The sequence below is a fragment of the Phoca vitulina genome, unplaced genomic scaffold (genome assembly GCF_004348235.1).
Source record: "Phoca vitulina isolate PV1807 unplaced genomic scaffold, GSC_HSeal_1.0 scaffold70, whole genome shotgun sequence".
Taxonomy (NCBI): domain Eukaryota; kingdom Metazoa; phylum Chordata; class Mammalia; order Carnivora; family Phocidae; genus Phoca; species Phoca vitulina.
Window position 1 is genome coordinate 7671929 of NW_022589773.1, and position 19817 is coordinate 7691745.

The window sequence follows — 19817 nt, forward strand, 5'->3', positions numbered from 1 at the left end:
TAATGATTTATGCCCTTATATAAAATTATATAATGTGTGTATGTGTATCACAAAATTTGAAAAAAATTAAAAATGAAAGTCTAATCAGGTCATTCTTCCACCTTAAAACATGTCAATGGCTCCCTGCTCCCCTGTGGATCAGTCCAGAATCTTTAGCCTGGGCCTCTATCTACTCTCCTATAAAACAGTTACCTCTTCATTCTGTGTCACAAACACAGTTTTTCACCTCTGTGGATCCCTAGTCCACCTCTGCTCTGCAGTTAACATGCTCCTCTTTGGCTCTTTACATGTGCTATTCCCGTGTCCAGGATATTCAACCCCTTTTCTTTTCTTGGATGGACCCTTACTCATTTTTATAGGTCTCAGCTTAAACATCAGTTTCCCAGGGGGCTTTCCCTGACTGCTCTATATTGTTAGGTAACCTGATATGTATTCCCATGGTTCTCTGTCCTTACTAAAATTGTATTTTATTATTAGCCTCTTTTTCCAAACTTTGCTCAGATTTTCCCAGCTGTAGATTACTGTTTATATGTTGTATCCAAATTGGATAAGAACCAATAGCTGTGGGGATGTGGGATCACCTCTCCAACCCTCTGGCCACCCCATGGTTCTCTTAGCTGTGAGAAGTACTGTTAGTTTTCCAAGGGAAGCAGTTTATGCTATCAAGGGTATTAGTGAGGGACAGAAGCCTTCCCAGCACTGTCTCAGGTTATCTTCCCCGGGTCCCTCTGACCATCTGCATTCCTTGGTGCTCAGGGCTCCTCTCTCTGTTCCTGTCCCCCCAGAGAGGATTCTGTGGACTGAAGAACCCTAGTTACTGTGACTGATAGAACCTGCCCAGCCCTGCAGTCATGCTCTGGAACTGAGAAGAGACTACAGTGAGGGTGACTGTAAATTCCAGAATGTGTCTGGGGGCAGCTGGAGCTGACACTTGCACTAGCACCAGAGAGCTAACCAAGACAGGCGTGAAGGAGTTAACACAGGGCACACTCCAGTGAGGGCACAACAACCAAATTTATTGAGCATTGTCTTGTTTTATGTTTCTAATTAAAGATGCTTATAAGAAAAGAAATTCATATGAAGAGAAGAGAAAGATACTTAGTTCAGTTCATTTTCAAACTGTATTGTTAATAAATTATTCTTTTTATAATAATAGCCTTATTTTTTAAAGTAGTTGCATTTCTGTATTCACAAAAAGCAGGACAGGAAGAAAAGATTGACTCTGTTTTTCCAGACGATCCAGGGAAGCCAAATTCCCATCCAGGTCATTGCCTTTGGTAAGCTTAGATAAAACATTCAGATTTGAAAATGAAAAGAAAATGTGGAAATAAATTACACTACATGGATCTTTGAAACCTGGGGAGTGTTAATTCTAAGAGCTTTTTATATTAAATAACCCAAGCTTCCCTGTCACATTGGCAGTCACTCTGTCCTGTGCAGAAAGGATTGAGTTGGATAATGACTCCCATTAGCACTGGGGGAGGTTTCACATGTAAATCCCTTACAAATGGGAAATCGAATAGCGTCCTGCTTAGTAAATCAACATAGCTTAGTGTTAGATATTTCTCCTAGAAGAGTGCCCTTGGTGGCTTGTTATCTTTGAAGTGGATGAAGCAGGCAGCTCTCAGCCCACTGTGCTTGCCTGCTTTTTCTTCTCATCAGGATTGTCCAGCATCTGCAGCCTTTTCTCCAGTCTCTGTTTCCATTCTTTTCTGAGCCTGAGGAGAGAAAAATGCAAATGGTTAGTGCTTTTGTGTCCATATCTGTTGGTCCCATTGAGGTTTGTTTTTTTTTCCTTCTAACAAATATTTTTAAGAGAAACAAATGGCTTTTACAAATTAGTGAAGAAAAAAAATCAATAGATAAATGAGCAAAGTCTATGAATATATAGTTTTATAAATTTGTTCTTTCCTAAACTGATGTGTGGATTCAATATAACATCAAACAAAATCCCAGCAAGACCTTTTGGTAGATACTGACAAGCTGACTCTAAATTTTATATGGCAAGGCAAAAGAACTAGATTAGGAACAACTTTGAAGAAGAAAGTTGGAAGACTCACATTATTTGATTCTGTGACTTAATATAGAGCTGTCATAATCAAGACAGCATGGCACTGGTGAAGGAACTGACAAATAGGTCAATGGAACAGAACAGAGTCCAGAGGGGTGCCTGGGTGGCTCAGTCGTTAAGCGTCTGCCTTCGGCTCAGGTCATGATCTCAGGATCCTGGGATCGAGCCCCACATCGGGCTCCCTGCTCCGCTGGAAGCCTGCTTCTCCCTCACCCACTCCCCCTGCTTATATTCCCTCTCTCGCTGTGTCTCTCTCTGTCAAATAAATAAATAAAATCTTTAAAAATAATAATAATAAAAGAACAGAGTCCAGAAATAAATATACCCAAATACAGCTAATTGATTGTTGACAAGAGACAAAGGCAACTCAATGGAGGAAAGATTTTTTTTTTTTTTAAACAAATGGTGCTGGAGCATCATACACTCATATTTTAAAAAATGGACTTTAGGGGCTCCTGGGTGGCTCAGTCAATTAAGTGTCTGCCTTCAACTTGGGTCATAATCTCGGGGTCCTGGGATCGAACCCCACATGGGGCTCTCTGCTCAGTGGGGAGTCTGCTTCTCCCTCTCCCTCTGCCCCTCTCCTCACCTCTCCCCACTTGTGCTCTCTGCTCTCTCTCTCTCAAATAAATGGATGAAGTCTTTAAAAAGAAATGGACTTCAATCCATACTCCACATCTTACGTAAAATTAACTCAAAATGGATCATAGACCTAAATATAAAATGTGAGACTAAGACTTCTAGAAAAAAAAAAAACAAAACCACAAAATAATATCTTCATTATTTCCCTTGGGTTAAAGAAAAAAATTCTTAGATTCAACACAAAAAGCATGATTCATAGAAAAAAAATGTCGGTCTTTATCAAAATTAAAAATTTGTTCTGTGAGACACTGTAGAAGAGAATAAAAATCAAGCCATAAATGGAGCACATATTGCAAATCACTTACCTGTTAAGGGACTTGTTTCTAGAATATATAAAGTTCAAACTAAATGTTAAGAAAATAAACAATGTAATGGGCAAAAATTTGAACATTTTACCAAGGAAGTTGTATGGATGGCAAATAAACACATAAAAGTAATGCTTAACATAACTAGGAAAATGAAAATTAAAACTACAATGAGGTAACAATACCTCAAAGAATGACCAAAAGAAAAAAGAAAAACAAGAAAAAAAGTCCCCTCTTAATTCCCTCTTCCCAAAAAAACCCCAACAAAATTTAAAAAACACTTAAACAAAAGTCAAATCAAGTGTTGGTCAGGATTCTGAGTAACTGGAACTCTTTTACATTGTGGTGGAAATGCAAAATGGTATAGTCATTTGGGAAAATAGTTTGGCATTTACCATATGACCCAGCAATCTTAATCGTGGATATTGACTCAAGAGAAATGGAGACTTATGTTCCACAGAAATCTGCATGCAAATGTTTACAGCAGTTTTATTCATAATCATCAAAAACTAGAAATGATCTAAATGTCCTTCAGGTGGGGAGTGGATCACCAAACTATGATACGTCCACACAACAGAATAATACTCAGCAAGTATAAGGAATAGACAACTGATATACACAACAATAATTAATCCCAAATACATTTTGCTGAGTGAAAAAAGCTAGACTCAAAAGACTACATACTATATACTTCATTTATGGAATTCTGGAAAAAGCAAAAGTATAGGGATAAAGAATAGATCAGTGGTTGCCGGGGATTGGAAATTGGTGGAGGAATTGACCACAAAGGAGCAGCATAAGGGGATTTTTCAGAGTGATGGAACTTACTATATCTTGATTGTGGTAATTACATGACTCTAAGCATCTGCCAAAATTCATAGAACTGTATATACACATGAAAAGAAATGCATGGTGCTTATAAATCAATTGAGAAAAAGAAAATGTATAGTAAAATGGGCAGAGGATATAAAATGACTGTACCAGAAGAAAAAATCCAGCTGTTTTCCTATGCATATAAAAAGGTCTCAACCAAACTTATAATTAATTAAATTCAGTTTAAAACAGTGAGATGCCATTTTTCACCTGTCAGATTAACAATGATTAAGAGTTGAACAACACACAGTGTGAGCAACTATGGAAATAGTCACTCAGGGTGGGAGTTTAAATTAATACAATATCTTTGCAAGACAAGAAGTCAAGAAGTCAAAATTAAACAACAACAACAACAACAACAACAGGGAACTCATGTTTTGACTTAACATTTTCATTTTTATGAACTTATTCCATAATTCTTATCCATGTATGCAAAAATGTATGTGTAAGTATTCTTATTACAACATTGTTTGTGAAGCCAGAAAATGAAAAACAACCTAAAGTGTTCTTTGATGTGATTGGTTAAACCAATTGTTAACATCATCGTAATGGAAAACATTAAAGAAAAACTGAATGTGCTTACATAGAAAAACTTCCAGGTAAGTTAAAAAAACAAGGTGCAGTTTAGTGAAGATAGTATAGTCTCATTTTGCATAAAAATATAGCTCACATATTTATTTGCTTATTCAAATTGAAGCTTTGGAGAAAGATATACAAGAAGCTTGATATCAGCTTTCCCTCAAGAGCCTAAGTAAGAAGGGTACTCACTACTAATTATATGTCCTTTTGTGATACTTGAATTAAAAAAAAAAAATATATATATATATATATGCACTTGTGTTCATTTCATAAATATAAAAATAACCAAAATGGAAAGATTGGGTAAATGTTATTAGTTCGCTAAAAACTGCCATAAGAAAATACCACAGACTGGGGGTCTTAAACAACAGAAACTTGTTTTCTCATAGCTCTGGAGGCTGGAAGTCCTAGATCAAGGTGTCAGTAGATTTGGTTTCTCCCAATGTCTCTCTCCTTTGCTTGCAGATGGCCTTCTTGCTTCATTCTCATGTGGTCTTTCCTCTGGGTGTGTGTGCATTCCTGGTGTCCCTTTGTGCATCCTAATCTCCTCTTCTTATAAGGACATCAATCAAATTGGATTATGCCCACACTAAAGGTCTCATTTTAACCAAGTCACCTCTTTTTAAGGCCCTATAACCAAATATAGTCACACTCTGAGGTACTGGGGGTTAGGACTTTAACATGAATTTGAGGGGATACAATTCGGTTTATAACACTGCTAAAGCAAAGTAATGCATGCTTACGGCAGGAAAATCAGAATATACGACGAAGGATTTTAAAAAAGTTGGCTTCAACCTTAATTTTTCACTCTTATAAATAACCCTAAAATGAGTATAATAATACTTAATACTCTTTTCATATACCCATCTATTTTCCTTGCAGAGATTCCTAGAGGCAAGTAAGTTAGAGGGTATAAATATTTTGAAGGCTTTAGGCACCTATTACTATTCTGCTCCTGGCAGCTTCTCACTTAAAACTCTGCTCAATTACAGGCCCAGGAAAGAAAGTAAAGAATCTGGAGCGTCGGCCTGTTGTTAGGTATAGTTGTTGCTTAGGCACATTAACAACCAAGGATTGAAAGTTGAAGTATTGAGAGAAGAATTAGGGATATGGGGAATAATGTTAAAACATTGGTTATATCCTCATTCTACCTCAAATTAAATTAAAGTGATGGACATAAAAATAACAGTTTGCTTGTTTGAAAGGTAAGATAAAACATGGGATGGCTGCTCTCTCATAAACAGGCAACTGTCTCATAGCTCTTTGCACACTTTACTTAGGAAGTGATGATTTATTGAGCTTATATGGCCTGTTGATATCCACCTATTAGTCATTTTCATAAGTTGTATTTCTTCATTATGCTTATAAAGTATGCATCTTATATTTTAACTTGTAACCAACCTCCAGGCTCACAGGTTCCCCTCATTAAGGATCTCTGAAAGGTTCTTTAACTAAGTCTGCCTCCAAATGCACATGACGTTTGTCACTGAGATCTTTTAAAGTTCACTAATGGGTATTTTTAAATAAATTGCTATCTGTGTATTTCATGGAACTTGATGAACTTCTTTTTTAAAAAATTTTATTATGCTATGTTAATCACCATACATTACATCATTAGTTTTAATGTAGTGTTCCATGATTGTTTGCGTATAACATTCAGTGCTCCATTCAGTATGTTCCCTCTTTAATACCCATCACCAGGCTAACCCATCCCCCCACCCCCCTCCCCTCTAGAACCCTCAGTTTATTTCTCAGAGTCCATAGTCTCTCATGGTTCATCTCCTCCTCCGATTTCCCCCCCTTCATTTTTCCCTTCCTACTATCTTCTCTTTTTTTTAACATATAATGTATTATTTGTTTCAGAGGTACAGGTCTGTGCTATGGTGAACGCTGTGAATTGTGTAAGACTGTTGAATCACAGACCTGAACTTCTTAATATAATGTGAACTCATTCACTACTTAAAGGGGCTTTAGCTTTTCCTGGATATAGTGGGCATGAAAAAGCGCCACTCAGAGATGCTGCTGTGGGGAGCATAGCTGACTTCCCATCTGCAACTACTTCCCATCTACATCTGCCCCAAGCGTTTGCACCAAGGCCAAACTTTTCTTGGGCTCCTCTCAGCTGGTGACTGAGCACAGCAGAGGTACTAAAGCAGGCCTCTCTCTGCAAGATGCAGAGCTTCTTTGAACAGTTGCCTTTGGCTCAAGGACGTCCCATTAGTCTGGCCAAAACTTTATGAGGCTTGCCCTGCTGCCTAACCCAGTTCCACATTCTTCCCTTCCTCTTTCATGGAGGTCAGACCTGTATCACAATTTGATGACTCTCCTTAACTTCTCTGGCTCTTCTTAGTGGTGTGCTATTAGTTTGTGAGGACAATTATTAATTTTTTAGGGATTTTTTAAGCTAGTTATTAAATATAAACATTATTAAGAGTAAATTATAAAATTACAATTAAATTATATTAATTTTAATCTATTAAATTTATTAAGATTATTAATTTAATGTTATATTAATTATATTAATTTTTAATTATATTAAAAACAGTCATAACTATGTGAAATTCATCACTTTCTAGTTATTTTACTGCATTTTACAATAATCTATGCTCTTTAGGTTATTTAGGCCTATTAAATTTATATGGTGAAATTACTATATGATGGGGAGCCGCTGCCTTCTCAACTCACCTTCACTGATGTCACATCAGTAGCTTGAAATAAACCATATACAACATGGATGTTGGCAAACACTATAAATATGGCCAGCTGCCTGTGTTTGTAAATAAATAAAGTTTCACTGAAATACAGTCCTGACCCTTTGGTTACATATTGTCCATGGCTGCTTTCACACAACAATGACAGAGTTGAGTAGTTGCAACAAAGACCACATGCCCCCCCATCTAGACTTTTAAAGTGATGGAGACAATTTTAATAACGCAGATTAAATTTAGAAGTGTACTGTGTCTATAGCTATTACATTGCAAATATCAAACAAATAAATAAATACATACATATAAATTGTGTAAATATTCTTTCAGTACTAGAAAACTATCCTTGATCTGACTTATTGTTAAATTAATAGTAATTAAGTATTTGTTGTCCAATTTTGTCAAATCATGGCTGAATTGCAACTATAGATTGGCTGTAGATGAAAGAGGTTGGCTTAAACCAATGAAAGCATACTATGAAAATCAGTTAGCTATATGGAATTTATAATAAAGATCATTGTATATTTTCTTAATATTTGTAAATTGTGTGCTACACATCCTTTATACCTGTGAAATTTATGATAAACTTACGTATGTATACACACATGTACCTTTTTTTTCCACAGAGAGCCAGTTTTTAAACATTTATTAGCACATCACAACTTCTCATTTTTCTCTCACAGGTTTTCCCCCAATAAATCTCATACCCATCAAATCTTGCCCTCTGCTTCTCACCAAATTAATGCATTTGGAATGATGAATTTATTCTAGGAACAGAGCTTAGGAATCTGGGGTTCATGACACATTTATCCACTTTTTATAACAGCTATAACACTATTTATTGCCAGATGGTAAAGGATTTAGGACTCTATCTACCCAAGTTCTCTTTAAATCTTGTTTTCTGAATATTTAGACTGCTTGCTGCCCCTTTTTGATCGACATTATTTATCACTGTGTTGCTTCCATTTATCTTGGGTTCTCAGTAAACTGGTGAATATAAGTGCATTTACAGACTTTTTATTTTGTAGTAAGGAAGGTCAATATGAGAAAGGTAATGCTTAAACATTGGTGTACAGACTGAGATACAGTGGAGGAGCAATACAACTGGTGTTTGAAGCTTGAAGATAATATTTTCCCTTAAGCCTACAAATACTGACCTCACTTTTCTAATGGAGACCAAACAATATTTACTATTTATTATTCTAGACTCATCTGATTTGTGGAGGAGTTGTAGTTAATATATAGGAACACAGATTCTCCCTGACAAGTATGGGGTTTGACTAGAAAGCATGATTTTTTTTCTGAGATTCTTAAACTAGAATTGTGATGTCCTTACTGGGAACCAATGAAGAGCAATTGGGCACAAAATTAGATTTTTTCTATCATGTGCGAGGCACTAAATTTATGTGTCAATTTGGATCCTCCAAGAAGCAGACTCGGAGGAATCACCCATGAAAAATAAAGGTGGAGAGTGAACTGAAGCGGTCAGGACAGCCTTCAGACTTCCATGCTGGCCTGATCCCTGTGGAAGGAGAGGGAGGGAAAAAAACGTGGGTAGGAAGAGCTCCACCCCACAGCACAGTACTAAAAAAGCTTGGACTGGGTTGATGGGGAGGCCCTGGACAAGTTGCCCAGCAGAGGAGCCCTATCATGCAGGAACTCCCCAGAACTAGTTTCCTCTGCCATGCTCAGTCATGGCTAGGAGCAGTCAGGGTTAAGTTTGGCCTCAGCTCAAGCTCAGTGATGGATCCAGAAGGTGGCAGCTGGAGTTCTCAGTCAGCTATGTGCCCCATTGCAAGCTATCTTGAAGGAGCTCTGAATAGAACACTTCTGTGGTTACTACAATATGTAAAGAAGAGTAGTAAAATAATCCCTGTCATCAAAGAGTTTATAGTTTATTGAGTTCTTGATCTCCCATTTCAGATCCGATTACAATCTCTGTACTTTTGTTTGAATATGAAAGGTCAGACAGTGATTTTGCCACTTCTCTTCCAGTAGGATAACAGACACGCCTTTATAGTAGTTTTTCCTAATTAAGGCGAAATGGGCCTGATCCTGGTTTCTTTGTGACCTGCAACTCACTGGCCTGATTGTGGGACAGAGCTGCAACAACCAACACCGGCTGACAACCTTGGCATAATGATCAGACCAAGTCAGCTTGCCAATCTCATTCCCCACCCTCAGTTTGAATGAAAAATCTAAATTTTTTCTCACTGGTGTTCTTTTTAGACTAAATCTTATTTTATAACAAGTTTGAAATAATGATTTCATCTGGCTAGGAGATTATGAGCTGGATATTTTGTTACCTGCAGCTGAAAGCATCCTGACTGACATAACTGATAAGCAGGAATCAAGCAGAGGGAGGTGAGTGGTCTTGAAGTGAGGTTTGATAAACCCCTTTCCCCACTCAAGTCCACCAGATTTTATGTCTACCTGATGCTGTGAATTCTGTTTAATTCTGAAGAGGTATTTTGAAGACCATACTTCTTATACTAAACCACGATTTTTTTTAATATATAAACACTGCACAGTTTCTCAGTTATAGTTACAGGCTGATCATTTAGACTTACATGTCCATATAATTTATCATCTAAACTGAAATACTTTTAAAGTAAAAGGGAAAATTATAATCTGTAATTGTAACAAAATGATAGGTGTATACCTGGGCTGTCCCCAAAACCAGGAGGTTGGTCGTCATACCTACAATGCATTTGATTATTCTCAAATGGTCTCCATCAGTTATTTGCAAACAGTTTTCAACTTCTTTATGGACCAATCCTATTCCTGTTGTGTTGCTTCTTTCTGGCTCAGAGAAAATAAGGGGTTTCTAGTTCTGGGGTCACTCACCTTCCTTCATGACCTCACCTCCAAGGCCTCTGCCAGGTACATCAGTTACCAGGGTAAATAGATGCTCTGCAGCTCGGGCTGAATTCCTCTGTCAGTGAATCTGCAGGAGTGTGCTAACAAGCATGTCCATGGCAAAGCACCTGTTTCCACTCTACCCAGCTTTGGCACAAGTCTTGCTGGTCAGACCAGCAGAGAAGAACATAAAGCAATATTGATTTTGTTCTATCAGCAAAGTGGTTGGTGGAAAAATTTAGGGTTTTTGTCTTCTAGTTCACTTAGAACATTTCTGTATTGCACGGTGGCTTGAATTTGCCTTTTATAAGTGGAGAGCAGAATAAAAAAGAGTGTGAGTATTATGTATGTATGTTGGGAGTGTGTACTTATGCATAGTGGAGTATGGGGAGGTATAGGCCACTGGTCTGCAAGTGTATGTTGGAAGGTACACTATTATTCTGTTTCAAACTGTTTGCTCAGATCAGCAGGATTTAAACAAATATTCCAACATTCTGGTTTTGGTGTGAAAATAAATCTGGGATATCTAGCAAAAACAATGACAAAACCACTAGGTTTTCATTCACTGTTTACCAAAATAAAAAAGCTTTTGGTTTTTTTATTCATAGTTGATAAGGGAAATAGTTCTGGCAAGTGAGACTCCAGAACAGAGTGGGGAACCACAGGAAGCTGCCTCTACTCCCCTGCTCCTTAAGATTTTCAATGCAGAGGCTCTGGTCACATCTTTAAACATTTATTTGTGGGACACAATGATGAAATATTTCATGATGAGCACATTTTGAAGATTTATTATCTTGGTTACAGAAGGGAGAGAAAACTGCCCCAACTTGGAAGGGGTCATTTCTGGGGCCCATGGGAATCTGGAGAATTATTTGTTTAATCTATTTTAAAATAAAAAAAAAAAGTTCAATTATTTGTAAATGCATTTGTTCTATGGACCATTTGCAATTGGTTGTTTTTTTAATAACTTTATTTTGCCTAATTACAAAATGGTGGAGCATTCTTGTATAAACTTTGGAAAAACTAGGAGGGCTTATACACATAAAATCTGCCATTCCACCAGTCAAAAATAATTGCTCTTAGTATCTTAGTGCATTTTATTTTAATCTTTTTCTTGTATATACAGATAAGCTGTGTATATATTTTGATAAAAATAGAATGATGATACAAGTTATGCTTTTAATTCCCTATCTTGAGAGTTCAGGGAAGGGAAGATGTACAGAGTTCATGCTGGGATTTGGCTCTCAGTGGGTTTGTGGGCCAAGGCTTGGAGGGCGGAAGAAGGCAGGAACCACACAACTGACTTTCCTCACTCCCCTGGAATCACCAGGACTGGGTGCCCTAATATGTGACTCTCCTGCATGTTGAAACGCCTGATTTTGCTCGCTGGATAAACAGGAATGTAGCTGGAATGGTGGCAGAGCTCTTCTTTGGCTATGGAGAGAAGCTATTTCCCCTCCAGAGCTACTAAAGCTTTTTAGAAGTTAATGTTGGTTCAACACATGTGAGTTACACATGTTTTCAGCTCAGCATGATCAGAAACATGGAGGCATGGTGCCTTGTGACTAGCAGAATACTCAACTGCCATTCCATTGTAAGTAGGCATCTTAGCAAAACAGATAGCCTAGCTGGGCTGTTCCCATTTTAGGGAGAGAGAACCCAGGTAGCTTCTGAAAAGGTGAGTTGATCTGTCTGTTCCAAAGCTCTGCACGTGTGAGGGCAGGTGCTGACTCTTTTATTCAGAGTGATGTTGACACATGTGACCTCACATAAGTATATGCTCCCCTTCAGCAGATTCCTTCTGCAAGAGTATCATGTTTACTTGCCAAAGAGAGGAAGACCACATTTTCCTTCTTCCAAGAATATTAATATATATCATCCCAGATGTGAGATCTTTTATACTTACATATATCTTTTGACCTAACCTTGGAGTTTAGTGTACCTCATACGCTGGGGATTGCAACAGAGGAGAGGTGAGGAAAAAAATTTTTCAGTTTATCAAGATATAAATAATAGAACCTCATTTTTATTTATATATAAAAAGGCTCATCCTTATCTATAAGTCACTGGTTCTCAATAAGGGGTGACTTTGCCCTCTAGGGGATATTTGGTAATGTCAGCAGATATTTTTGTTGTCATAATGGGTAGGGGAGTCCTACTGGACTGCAACATTTTGAGGGATGCTGCTAAACATCTTACAAAGCACAGGACAGCCCCCTCCCCCTAAAGAATTATCTGGCCCTAAATGTCAATAGTGTTAGGTTGAAAACCCCTGGTATAGGTGGTGGTAAGACTGAATGAGTAGATGAATTAATTATGTATTGAATTTGCTGTACTTTATGATGTTTTGACATCTTAAGAAGCTTGCTGGTCATGGAAAGGACTAGCCTTTTCTTAGAGATATTAAAAGGCTTGCTGTGAGCATGTCAACCAATCATGAGTCTGGGACCGCAACGACCTCTAACTCTCACACATGAAGCCATATTTCCCCTTCCCTAGATCATCCCAGGGCCAGGTACCAGACAACTAGGAACCACATCTATAGCCCAAAGCCCTCTGGGATTATTCAAATTATCGAATACTAAACTGTTTACTCTGCCTTGCCTTTTGTTCAGAAGCTCCAATAAAAGTTCTGGCTTAGATGTTCACCATGTTTCTGTCTTTTGACACCTGGGCAAGACCTGGTGCTTCCTCTGTGGCCCTGCATGGTATGTGGTGACCCTTCCTCTGAGACCTGTGAATATAATAAACATCTTCCAGGTCTTGTTTTCCTTTCTTCTCATGGCGTCATTGACTTTACCATACCATATTGAATATTTGTATTCTTAGAACAGTGATAATGACAGTAATGCGGTCTCTCATCTTCACATCTGGTATATTTCTACAGAAATCTAACTTAAAAAGTAGTAGAGACATAATCCATATACTTTCTCAGGGCACTCTTTCCCTGACGATCTTCCTCCAGTTCCCTGTAACAAGTCTGTTTGCTAATTTCATTTTCCCAGAAGCTTTTGAGCTCATGACAAGTTTCACAGCAGAAGACTTCCCGATGGATATATTGATTGTTCATCCCCTGAAACACAAAAGAAAAAAAAAATCCCAATTCTTCAAATAAAACCACTCTGATTTTGGAGTGATGAAAGGTGAGTTAGAATCCAGCCCCTGCCATTTACACCTTTGGTGACTGTAGAGAAATTGCACAGTCACCATGATTTTGTTTCCTCAACTACAAATGGGAATAATAATGGTTCTGTCAGAAAATATAGTAAAAAAATGGAAATGAACAAAAATAAAAAGGATGTCTAATAACCCTTACAGATTATCTGATTCTACAGGGGGCCTGCCCCTTTTATTGTATTTGAGCTACTTTACAACTCTGAAATTATGGAAAAAATATAGTAATGCAAATGATTCTTGAACATAGAGATTCAAATAAATTTTGTCTAGGGGAATGCAACTGATAGCCGTGTGGATACCAAGCAATTTTAATCTACTTCTAAATTCACTTCAGTATTCGTGATAGCCTACATATGTGTTTTTTTATTCTTTTTGAATTAATTGTAATATCTTACTAGTTTTCTCATTAATAAATTAAATAAAATATTTGACTCATGTTCATTTTATATTTGTATGATAGTTAAGATTTTAACTTAAAGAAATGATCCTTAACAGTTACTTCACTGTTGTTTGTGTATGTATACAAAATGAAATGTACATGCAGAAGCTCTAAACACAATATATGCCAAATAGGTAATCAACAGATGTTATGCTCTTTCCATCTTTCCTCACAGAAGAACAATAACCTTTACCATTTATTGAACACGTAATATGTGAGAGGCCTTGTATACACACTTGCATTTGATCCTTCCTACAACTCTGGGAGCTGGGTGATTCTACATTCATTGTTCAGATGAGGAAACTGAGAAATAGAATTTGCCTATATCCTTATAACTGAACATGGAATGGTGGGAATTTGAACCTAGGTCTGTCCATTTTCAAAGTGGATACTCTTGGCTCTAAGATTCTCATCACAAGAAATGATCACCATATCTGGAAATGGCCACGTCCAGAGCAAGCTTGTGTGGCATGTGTGTGTGTCCCATGAAAGTGCATATGTTTAATACTCAAAAATGTTCACTTCTTATGTGAACATTGCCCATTTTCTAGATCCTAGTGGCTGTGGCAGGCAGTGGATGCAAAGGACAGCAGAAAAGATCCTTCTCTGACTGCTGGTGAGCACCTGCTCAGAGAAGAGCTTTGGCCCTTACTGGAGATTAGAAAGGACCTGGACCTTACTGTTTTGCTATTGTTTTTGATATCTTGAAACATATTATAGGTTCTTAGTTATTCTTCATTAAATTAAATTAAATGACCCCTGTCAAGTTAATTTTTTTTCTAAAACGAGCTGGCCTGGAATTGCCAATAGCCTGTGTGAAATATCCCAGATGCTGAGGGAAGGTCTGGAGGGTGACTTTTGCACTTTCTGAGTTGGGGACGTGCTCCAGCTTTTTGGCCTTCTGCAGTCTCAGGAGGCTGGTGTTGTGCCCTAGAGAGCCTCTCCAGGTTTTCTCTAAGCCCTACTTGAGTTCTGAAGCTCCAACCCGGAGATAGCACATGCTCCATCTTTTAAGAGCATATTTCCCACTTATTTTATTCCTCAGGCTAATGGATTCAGTGCACAGAATTCTAATAAATTCTCAGTCACTCAATATTAAAAGAGTGGTTAAAAATATATACCAGCATTCATAGAACTAGAGTGTAGGTGTGTGTTCCTCTATAGCAATTAGGTTTCTTATGGATTCAGTTCAAGCTGCAGAGGTGTCTTAAGTTTTCTCATTTTCCTCATGTGACTCTACCTGTATAAATGTTAGATAAGAAAATACTGCTTGTGACTCCAGGATGGCGTCAGTCGTACCAGTGAAGGAGAAGAAGCTCATGGATGTGAAACTAGGAGAGCTGCCCAGCTGGATACTGATGCGGGATTTCACCCCTAAGGGCATTGCTGGAGCATTTCAAAGAGGTTACTACCGGTATTACAACAAGTATGTCAATGTGAAGAAAGGGGGCGTTGCTGGGATTTCTATGGTGCTGGCAGCTTATGCGCTTTTCAACTACTATTGATGTTACAAGGAACTCAAACAGGAGCGGCTACGCAAGTACCACTGACGAGGGCCCAGTGTAGAAGCACATTCGGCATTCCTGACCATGACCTTTGCCTGGCACCCTTGAATCCTTTCATATTCTAATTCAGAATTAACATCCAATAAAAAATGACTGGTAAAAAAAAGAAAATAGTGCTTGCTTAGAACAGGAAAACTTGCAAACTTGAAACTTAAGTAGACCAAAAGTAATGCAGGACTTATTCACACATTCCTTTATTACAAAATGCTCCTAAACATTTTAAGTTCATATTAGATATTCAGTACTCAGAGAAAGGACAGTTTGGCTAAATAGGTACTCACTGGAATTTTTTTTCTTGAAATTTAGAATTAACATTTTTTTATAAATAATTTTTTATTAAAAAAAAAAAGAAGCCTATGCAGACACAAAGATTACTCACATCATTGTGTCATTTCACATTCACCTCATTTGGGGTGAAGATATGGAAGGAAGATTTATTCTAGCGGACACTATGTTGCATAATTATGAGCTAGGTTAAGAGAAACAGATGAAAGCAGTGTGGTGTCCATACACTAAAGGAATAAATTAAATCAGGGTGAGCCCAAAGGAAATCAGGCAGCAGGCCCTGAAGAATCTGATATATGCTGGTTCTTCTTCCTGTTCCCTTTGGGTTAGGAAGCACTTTTGGGGCTGTGACCTTTGGAAGGACTTCAGGAAGAGTCATGAATTTAGATACTCTCAGTGACCAGGCAGGCGTCATGCAGGAGTGAAGCTACGGGACTGGAGTGATAAAGTGTGGTGGGCACTGGGGTTATCTGTAGAGATACCTCATTCAAGAAGGAGTCGAAAACTGTGCTGGCCAAAGGAAGGATGACTTTTGGATGGATGAAGTCTGAGGGCTCCCTCGTTGCCCTTCTTAAGGGATGCATTCTCTATCTGCAGCTTTGGCCCTATGTTGTTGGTTTTTTTCTTCTTTAGCTTTTCTCAAAACCTCTTCATTGTGCTCTCCCTGCAGGGCATCTTGAACTATTTCACTTTCTCTCTGTCTGCTTCCTTCTAATGAGTTTCTTTGTGTAGCCCCTTCCCTGCCTCTGTACCTGAGCATGGGATACCACCCTTGTTGGTTAGTCTCTTTGTTCCCTTGTTGGTTAGTCTCTCTGTTGCTATTATCTCTGAAGCAACTATATTGGAACTCTTCACCAAGTCTCACCTCACCCACCAGGGGATGTGTGGAGACAGTTGTCCCACCCCTGCCAAACACAACTGCAGTCCCACGTCACTCACCAGGCCTGCAGGCTATGCCCTGACAGACAGGATGGCCAGGGAACTAAGAATGAGGACAGAGGACTGTTGTCACTATTGTGACTTTGGGCAATAAGCCCTTTATGTGCTCTGACCCCCAGTTTTATTATCCATGAAGTGGAGATGAAATGTGGTAATATAGACGAAAGTTCCAAATACGCTGCCATTCATTCCCTAAATGTTCATCTACCAACCCAGTACATGCTTGCCCTTGGGAAACTCACAATCTCTTGTCCCGTCCCTGGTGAGAGATCAGAAGTGTTAACTGAGTTTGAACCACCACCCAAATAAGTTCTTGTCTTTAGTTTATGCATGATATGAAATACTTTGGTCCTTATTGACTTAGCATGTATTTAAGGTTTATTTATTTCTGTTGCTGGGCTGTCAGAATTAGACAGCCTTAGGTTTTAGGGATAAGATGCTTCCCTTCCTGTCCAAGGTCCAGTGTTGGATTGCATACAAAGAAGCCTTTAGCAAAAGCTCTCAGTGATGACTTTCACTCTTACATTATTTAGGATGTTATATTTGGGGATCTTTGTGGTCAGATCCTATAATAACATTCACTGAGTGATGCACAACATGTTTAAGAAATCAAAATAAGGCAGGGAACAAAAAATAAAAAGAGTCCAGTTTTCCCTGGGGGTACTGATGGGAAACCTAAGCACTGACAGTTACTCTCTCTGCACCTGCAGCTGGCTAGGCAGAGAAAACCACCAACTATATGCTCTATGGATATGGTGTTGCCCCAATAGATGCTCCAATGAGAGTGAAAAGGCATTACTTTCCCAAGTTGTTCTGAGTGGGATCAGGAAGAAGGGAAAGCTGCTGTGATCTCCTGTGGGACAGATCAGTGGCGCTTTATAGTCACAAAATAGAAATACTAAGGAATTTGCAGACACATAAACCCATCAGGTACCTGAAATCTCCTGAGTCACATTTAAAGATTTTGAGATTAAGTTCCTATTTTTTACTGAGGAACTTTTCAAACTCGAGTGTCTTCATTCTGTTCTTATGCAAGTGAATTTTTTATAAACCCAAGTTTAGATCTTTACATTCATCCTTTCTACATTTCAGTTTGCTGCTTTCTTCTCATGGTATATGCAGATTGGAGAGGAATAGACTTCTTAAGTGAGTGAGTGTGCTTCTGATTATTTTTGGTTCCCTCTAATCCCTTAGATTCTCTAAGAATATAGGATTAATTTATTTTTCTTGATATCCAGATAGCTGTGTTGTCCTTCACCCCCAATGGCTCAAAATAACTCTAGTGGCCAGAAGTTCACATAAATGAATTATCTTGGTTATTTTCATAATCAACACTTAGGAATAGTATCTGTTTCCCCTGCTTTAAAAATATATATCAGAATCACTGTTCTTATCTTTTTTGTATCCCTAATTTTGATGAAAAAAACATGAGTACAGATAATTCTTTCTCTTCTTTAAGATAGACAATAGGGTATTGGTAACGGATACTCAGCCCTGGTGGGACAACAAAGAGTAGAAGTGAGTTCAGGATGGAGCAGGCCTCCCCCCACCAATGGGCCAGTAAACTTGCTGCCACACATTCACCTACTGGCTGGTGGGCTGCTACTTTATGATCTGTGGCTTAGTTTTATGCCCTTTATTGAGTACTTACTGAATACCCTTCATTCTTCAAAGTGCTTTACATCTTGCATTTAATTCTTACAAACTTATTCTTAAAAAAAAAAAGATTTTATTTATTTATTTGACAGAGAGAGACACAGCGAGAGAGGGAACACAAGTAGGGGGAGTGGGAGAGGGAGAAGCAGGCTTCCCAAGGAGCAGGGAACCCAAAGCAGGGCTCGATCCCAGGACCCTGGGACCATGACCTGAGCCAAAGGCAGATGCTTAACAACTGAGCCACTCAGGTGCCCCTTTAAAACCTTATTCTTATCCACATTTGACAGAGGAGGTGCAAAGAGGCAAACCATTGCCCAAAGTCATTGATGCCCATCAATGGTGATGGAGCTGGGATCGAAAGCTTGCCTAAAATCAAAGCCTGTGCTTGTCAGTGACCCTTCTCCTTTCCAATCCCTTTGTCAGAGGTGCCCACTATTATCAGTTTTATTGTGTGGCATGATAAGGACTAAAACAAACACACACATGGTACACTGATCCCTCCAGCACTTAGTAAACTATAATCTTCTCACCGTTCTGCCAAATGCTGATTCTATCACCTGGAGATTCTGCCTCTACAGCTGCTGGGGGACACGGACATCACCCCATTTCCTTTCAGGTGGTCTTTTTCACCTTTAGTGAAAATATATTTAGGAATGATGTTTCTAAGTCCAGTTGCTAAGATGACAGCAACTGATTATGGGCCTGAGAAGTTTTGATGGGTTTCTCCCCGCATCCCACCTTCAGGCCTCACTGGACAAAGAGTAGAGTGAGTTTTTTCTCCTCTCCTCCTTCACAGATGGAATTTGGAGCATTATGTGAAAGTGGTTCTCCTCAGTGTAGCACCTTTTCAGAAAAAACACTTTATTTTTAACCTGCTTTCCAAAATCCAGTTGGGTTATTTGAATTTAAGTCTTGAGTCTCTCTCTACAGTTTTCCCTCCAATTAATATCCTTCAAGGCCACCTCAGATTTTGCCTACAATGTGATATTTGGGTCTTAAGAAAAGGCGCAGGTGAGGGGTGCGTGGGTGGCTCAGCCGGTTAAGCGGCTGCCTTCGGCTCAGGTCATGATCCCAGGGTCCTGGATCGAGTCCCACATCGGGCTCCCTGCTCAGTGGGGAGCCTACTTCTCCCTCTCCCTCTGCCTGCCTCTCTGCCTACTTGTTCTCTCTCTCTCTATGTCAAATAAATAAGTAAAATCTTTAAAAAAAAAAAAAAAGAAAAAGAAAAGGCTCAGGTGAAATAAAAGCCCACCTGGGACGGTATGAGTGTGTTCTTGAGTAGTTGGAAATTCTAACTAAAAGAAGATGTATATGGAAAATAAATGTTTGCATTGAATGTGTCTGTAATAACTCAGCCCTGTTATTTTCTGTGGGGTTTATCTGAATTAATTGGGATGATACTAAGTCATCATAGAGGACACCAACAATTATTATGCAAGTAACTAATAATTATATGAGTAAAGAAGGGACTTTGAGTCCATGTGACCTTGGGAAACATAACCTTCCTAAAGCTTAAGTTTCTCATATAAAAAATGGGTTGTTCTAAGAATTAAGTGAGATTACCATCCAAGACACTTAACATAATAGCTGGTCCAAGGAAAAATGCTCATCATGATCACCATCATTTATAATCATATTAGCAACCTGCACTGAGTACAGTACCAAATATTATCTCATTTAATTCTCAACATACTGTGGTAGTTTTTATTATCCCCTTATTTG

General features: G+C 38.5%; 1 protein-coding gene and 1 long non-coding RNA gene across 2 annotated transcripts in view; one reads left to right on the forward strand and one right to left on the reverse strand.

The window, feature by feature from the left end:
* Positions 1–1107: 1107 nt before the first annotated feature.
* LOC116624738 overlaps positions 1108–19817 on the reverse strand; it is a 121385-nt gene continuing 102675 nt past the window's right edge. Inside the window, exons 2-3 of the long non-coding RNA XR_004297946.1 lie at positions 12962–13107; positions 1108–1718 (exon numbers count right to left, since the gene is read on the reverse strand). This is a non-coding gene — a long non-coding RNA (uncharacterized LOC116624738). The remainder of the gene's footprint in view (positions 1719–12961; positions 13108–19817) is intronic.
* On the forward strand, positions 14917–15321 carry LOC116624737 (ATP synthase subunit f, mitochondrial-like). Its single transcript, XM_032392895.1, has one exon. It carries the CDS (start codon positions 14934–14936, stop codon positions 15153–15155), a length of 222 nt encoding a protein of 73 aa, XP_032248786.1. The 5' UTR covers positions 14917–14933; the 3' UTR covers positions 15156–15321.

Excerpts from the sequence above, each read along its gene's own strand:
- LOC116624737 (XM_032392895.1), top strand. The coding sequence starts at position 14,934 with ATGGCGTCAGTCGTACCAGTGAAGGAGAAGAAGCTCATGGATGTGAAA.